General features: G+C 39.7%; 1 protein-coding gene across 1 annotated transcript in view; it reads left to right on the top strand.

Annotated features, from left to right (window-relative positions):
- The first annotated feature begins 3,861 nt into the window (after window positions 1-3,861).
- The window catches only part of LOC138003496 (microfibril-associated glycoprotein 4-like), a 27,718-nt gene continuing 25,017 nt past the window's right edge, over window positions 3,862-6,562 (top strand). Inside the window, exon 1 of the mRNA XM_068849600.1 lies at window positions 3,862-3,905. Coding sequence (XP_068705701.1) covers window positions 3,871-3,905 — 35 coding nt within the window. The 5' untranslated portion in view covers window positions 3,862-3,870. The remainder of the gene's footprint in view (window positions 3,906-6,562) is intronic.

The raw sequence follows: 6,562 nt of genomic DNA on the forward strand, positions 1-6,562 counted from the left end.
CATCGCAAGCTGTCTGCGTCGGTCTTATCGCAGACGATCGTAAACACAGGAGGCAAATGTTTCCATTTAAATCTGAAGCGATCGCAGGGAAGCGTACCACTAATCCTCTGGGAAGCGAGGAGAAAGAGGAGCGCACTTTCTTCAAGTCTGATTGACGTGTTTCAAGGCGAACGATAGTGTGTCGCCGATAGGACACAGATCATCTCAGACACACGTTTCAATTAATTAATTAATTTAAAAATTGTCTTAGTCGGAAGTGTCTTAATGGTCGGGAAAGTAGAACTAGATTCAACTTTCCCGGTCATCCAGACCGTATGCTGCAGATCGCCTCAGAACCCGGGGGGCACATGCTTCCATATGTCTGCAATGTGGCGCTGACCTATCGGCGATCGTGTCGCAGACCGATCGCAGACGGTTGCAGATCATGTGGAAACCAGGCTTTAAATCTACGACGGCGACGTCGACGACATTAGGGACCTTTAGAGCGGAGGACGAGGACGAGTAGGAGTTTTCCGTACTGAGCACGCGCACCTCGAAAAATATTGACCTCCGAACCTAATGCGCATGCCCAGTACGGAAACTCGTCCTCGTAGTCGTCCTGGTCCTCCGATCTAAATGTCCCTAATGTCATCTCGAAATACAACTTTGTACCGTCGTATTCTTGGTTTGCATCCACGTGATGAGACGGCCATATTTTTGCACAAAACAATAGAAAATGACCCCACAAGTTTTGCATAATAATAGGGTCAAATTCCCAAAATACATTTTACTGCGTTGTTCTGTACATCAACATGGCAGCCGTGACGTTAGATACAAACCATCAATTCCATCTTTTCCACGTCGTACAAAGTGGGTGAAGTATCCTAAAAATAAATTTGGTTCGAGCGGTTTCATAGTAAAAATAGAGGATGAGAGGTATGCTCACGTGCACGTGCGTTGTCGTCAAAACGTCAGATTTAGTGATTTCACGTCGTTGTGGCGCGGAGTACCACAAAAATATGTGCAAAAATGAGTGCCGCACGTGCAGCACGATTACTTTTCCACGTGCACTATAAACCAATGAAGGGGCGCTTTCCATTTGTAAGAAAAAAACCGGTTTTTCCCGTGGGAAAACAAATGGAACGGCCGCTGACACCGACGGAAAAAATGGACAACCTGCGAAGGTTGTCTCTCTTTTTCCACTTTTACCGAAACGATCGGAATTTTCTAGACCAATTTCTTGCATCACTAGAAGAACTAGGCTCCGATGCGAGAATTACACCACTTCACTTGGCGGGCATTGGCCGCCACATTTATTTGTACCAGACCCTTGCGACATTCGGAAGGCACGGCTAGTTCTATTTTCTCATTTCTTTGGTAGGCAAGACATCCAGTATCATCTGTCAAAAATTTCGTTTAAATGGTAAGCGCCCGTGCCATTGCAGTAGCCCTCAAAGTTTCTTAGGGTGCGTTCGATTGACCGTATTCTGGAATAGGAATACATGGAGGCGTCGGAAGTTAGAAATCCTTCGTTTTTACGGAAACCGGATTTACATTAAAATTGTCAAACACCTGCTAAAATGATACTTTAAACTTATCTTTATTATCCTTGTTGCTTCAAAAAGTCAGACATACCGTTTTAAATCATCACTCAACATATTTTTATTCCGGACCCTAAACTCTCTTATGGACGAATGAACGTTCAAGACTACAAGACTGCACATTGGGGAGTTAGCCCAGAGCGGTGGTTATCATTAGCTTCTCCCGTGCCTGTTTTCCACTCTCATCAAATTCAACTCCCCATGCACTATTTACCCTTGAGTGCCAACAAAATGTCTCGTCAATGGTAATTTTGTTATTCATTTTGTAGGCGCAGATGTTTATTCAGAGATACTGTTAATTGGTTACCGTTAAAATTAAGAGGAAAATAGTCAAACCTTATTAACAAATTGGTAAAAATTTAGTAAAATAACTTAAGTGCTCAGTTTAAGATACTCCTGAGTATTTACGACGTATATTTAAGTTTGCACTCTGCCCTTCGATTAACAAGCAGCTCGACACTTCTCCGTTTTGAAACTTAACTTTTTGAGGGGGACATTGGGATTTTCGGTTTTGCGGTTTTGGCTATTTTTTAGATCGGTTTTTCGGTTTTTGTACCGAAAGACTTCGGTTTTTCGGTTTTGGTGTTCATTGCGGTTTGCGGGTTTTTCGTTTTTTAGCATCTGGTTTTCGGTTTTCGTAAAAAACACGAGCGGTTTTTCGGTTTTGTTATCCGATGTGCTTTTTGGGTTTTTCTATTTTGTCCTATTTGGGTTCCGGTTTTTCCTAGATTTGAGCGGCAATTGATCTCGAATAGAGTGTTATCTATTTATTTAATCTTTATTCAACCACGGTGCAATTCATCAGCAATAAAAAAAAATATGAAACTCCCATACAAAAAGGGGGAGGGATGCTCGTCGTCTCGCTTAGGAGTGTAAATTTCGGATTTTGGTCTCACCTAGGGTGTTTTGGGCAAAACGCAATCATATGTAGCCGTGAAAATCTCTTTTAGGGTTGCGCGCGAAGAAATATAAAAGTGTTTATTTACACTTTTGAGCAAGTTCCTGCTGCTATGTAAAACAAGGAACAAACAGTACCGGTTAGCTTCCTCAATGCAATCGCATGTCAGTAGACCAAGATTAAACATTCCATTCGAATTTCGAAACTGTCAGGTCTTAGTTATCAAATAAAAATGTTCAATTAGAGAGTTTTGATTGAAGTTTCCAGAGCTATAGCTTTTTGCGATTGCAAAATTGCAACTTTAGAGAGGACTTGTGTGCAAATTCTCCTAAGTTAACATGGCTCCATTACCAGCTGCTTTACGGAAAATGAGCCCACAAAGTCCGGGCTCGAGAGAGCGGCAGAAATAAAGCCTATGATTTTAGCAGGTACTAAAAGATATGAAGGCTTTAGACAAGTCCATGACATTCACAAATACTTTGATGAAATAAAGTGTTAGTGCAGTTTGCTCTGTACGCCGCACTTGTCACCATTGTATCGGTTTTCTGACGGTTTTGTATGCGGTTTTCGGTTTTGGCCGAATTTTTTTGCGGTTTTGCGGTTTTTGATGATTTTTTTCTTCGGTTTTTCGGTTTCTAATACACCCCAATGTCCCCCTCCTTTTTCCATAAACTACTCCAAGACCTTGAAGACTGAAGGAAACTATATACAAACGAAACGAAATGATAATCCGTGAAAAATGTCTCCCACTGAATCTATTCTGTATTCGATCGAAATCGAAAACTAAATTGACAAACGAAAGAACTTGAATAATTATTAGCTGCCTTTATAGTGAATGATACTAGAACGTTAATCACTTATTACCCAATTTTCTCAAGTGAGGCGACACTGATCTACATGAACGAAAAAAAGGTCCAAGAAATAATGGGTTTCTTGTGAACACTTAGAGGGAAGGAGGAGAGGGCTGAGAGATAGGGACTGGGGGGGGGGGGGGGGAGGGGCACGTTTTTCCTATGGTGTTGTTTCCTCCTAAACCTCTTTCCCCTCCCCTCACATTTCCGTGATCCATACCAACTCCATAGCCCTCTACCAAGGGACTACCAGGAACAAATTAAACCAGTTGGCAAAATGGGACTTGAACCACAGTTATCACGGCAAGTGCCCTAATTATAACCACTGGACCGATCTGCCTCATTTTACTCTCGATTATCACTTGCTCATCTTTTGTTAAATAAAATTCAGCATCATTGTATACGAACATCTGGAGCCTTTCCAACCTCATCACTGCTAAGGCAAATAAAGTTCTGCAAATGACACCTGCTAAGAGAGATCGCTGTAATTAATAAAAGACATCTGTTTCAACGAGGAACGTATTAGTTTATGTCCAAGCGAATGAGTGCAGGCTTTCTTAAAGAGCGAAAAACGAGGTATGTAAAATCGTTTAAAACAAAACCAAATGTTAAGATTAAATACACGAGAGAAAATACTGCATCCATAATTACGGACCCTGGAATTTGTATCGAAGAGGTTTTATTAAGCCAACAAGGTTAGTAAGGCCGTCCGCTTTTGTCTTTGTTAACAGTTGTCCGAACGACCCATATTTTTTAGTTTTCAAAACAAAAAAAAGTGATGAGAGGAAAGGTATTGGCTTAGTGAAACATTTAACTAATTTATCCGGAAATATAAACATTATTTTTGCCCATACAGCTTTCAATTCAGTTTCAACTACAACGCCGGAGTAAACGTGACACCTTTCCCTAGAAGAGGCTTTCTGTCTACGTGGGACGAATTTATGTTAACTGTTTCTATTCCCAGCCTATCGATTCTTCATGCAACTCGGAACTGTTTTTTCAGATTGGTTCTTGGTTTCTTGTTGTTTTTCTTTACTCCGTCCGACCGACCCTTTGTTAGGGAATGCATTCGAAAGGTAAACGGAGAAAAAATCTCGAACTCCTAGATGAACATTTAAGGCCTAAAAAAATACACGAGCCGAAAGTGCTGCTTTTTTCGTGACAGATGCAATTCGCTAGGTTCTATATTTTCCTGACATGAGCAAAAATAAACCCAAATCCTGTGCTGCAATACCCGAGTGCTTAAAAACTCTGTGGAATTACCGGTAGCACGTTTTTTTGTACACAGCAGTAGATAATGTAGTTACTGATCTTTTGGTGGCTCATGGATGAGCAGGCGAAAATTTAGAGTAATTAGCTCCCGTTCTAATACTTAAATAGTGGCCAGCAAGGGTATTGAAGATGAATGGTATAATAATTAATAACACTGATAAAATACAAAACAACGCTCTTCTGATACTAAAAAAATAGCAACGTCCTGCGTCCATCGAAATAGTCCGACTTAAATTACCCTCAAAAACCACTAGAGGCCACCGTCAACGTCACTTTGAAACTGAACGCCACTTCGGAATATAACTTATCACTATCATATTAAGAACGTCGCGATTTGGTCCATCTTGTTCACGTCAACACAAAATGGGCGAATTATCCTGTGAAGGCCGAAAATCGGAAAATGAACGGTTCATTGTTGCATGCTCATTCATGCTCATGATCACGTTGTCGTCAAAACCTGAAATGTGGTCATTTCACATTGTTTTGTGGATTACGTCAAAGAAATGTACTAAAAAGCGTGCCGCTCGTGCAGCACGATTATTTTCCCCTCTTTTAACCAATGATGTCCTCTCTTTGTGAAGTTACCGTTGCAAAAACTCTCGATTTGTATTTTCTTGGTCGTGGCACTGCTAAATGGACTGAATGTAGATTATCTCGATTTTCATTTAGGCGAAGAAAGATATTCTCTTCTATTCACACTCATTCAAACAAACCTTCGAAGCGGAAAATAGCTCAATTAAAGGTGAGAGAGAATAGGGACTTTAAGGATCTACGACGCCGACGTGGGCGAAAACGCCACCTTAAAAAAAATATAACCATTCACGTTCGTAAGTCTTTCCCGATTATTCCATCTACCTTATTATAGGAAATTAACTCTTCATGAAATTAACGCGAATTTGAATACTTCGAGTTAATTTCATCAGTTATTGGGAAGCAAAATTCCTTTCAAATCGCGTTGATTGAAGTCGCGTTTATTTCAAATACGCATAAGACAAACGACTAACAAAGACAAAGACAACAAAGACATTAACACGTTCTAAAACCAACGGGGATATTCTAAAACGTTAATTTTTGGCAAAATATTGATAGTTCCTATTAAAAGGTGCCAAGAAAACTGGGAATTTTGGCACAAAATAGCTTATTTAAGGTTTAAAATTGCTAAGCCCGGATTGCCAAGCTTGGATTTGAAAAAAAAAAAGGCTCAATGTACGGTTTTTTTGCCAACCTTCCGCTCAGTTGTGTGTGGCAAAAATACCAAGAAAGTATTCCGGAATTGCTGTTCCTGTGGAGGCGCACTGAAAGATGGAAAATTTTGCTTAAAAATATTTTTTTTTTGCTAAAAGGACTTGGCAAGAAATTCAGAGGTTTCTTCTATTTATTGCCAGAAACGTAAATTTATGTCAAGAATGAGAACAACGGTTCAAAATATTTCCAAATTGAAGAAGGTGGATTGATTTTTTTGTCTAAGTAAGGCAAATGAGTTTAAAATCAGTCCAATGCAATGCAAAATGACGACGGGAATTTCCAACGTCAAAGCTATAGGGTTGATACAAAATGACCACGGAAATTTCCAACGTCAAACACAAACGACCATAGAAATCTTTAAGATCACTTTGCACTTAATCAAAAATGACGATGGAAATTTCCAGCCTCAAAATTTCGCGCGTGTGCATACCCGAAATTGCCTCGGAAACTTACAAAGTCCTTTTTTTCCGCAAATGTTGAATGCCTCATTACGCACTTCATAAGATCAGCTATTCCATATTCTAACTCTATTTCTTGAAAATATCTTTTATTTTATATTTAATCTTAAACGTCCAACAAAATAGTCGCCCCTTGAAGACGATTTTGTCTTGTTTACAGTTCACTTTTTCAAATTATCAAAAGCTGTTTATAATGTAGGCTTGTGTGGTTATTAACAACTGAAATTCAGTCTTCATTCAATGTTAGGCTAAATTGAA

Source organism: Montipora foliosa, chromosome 5 (assembly GCF_036669935.1).
Source record: "Montipora foliosa isolate CH-2021 chromosome 5, ASM3666993v2, whole genome shotgun sequence".
Classification (NCBI taxonomy): Eukaryota; Metazoa; Cnidaria; class Anthozoa; order Scleractinia; family Acroporidae; genus Montipora; species Montipora foliosa.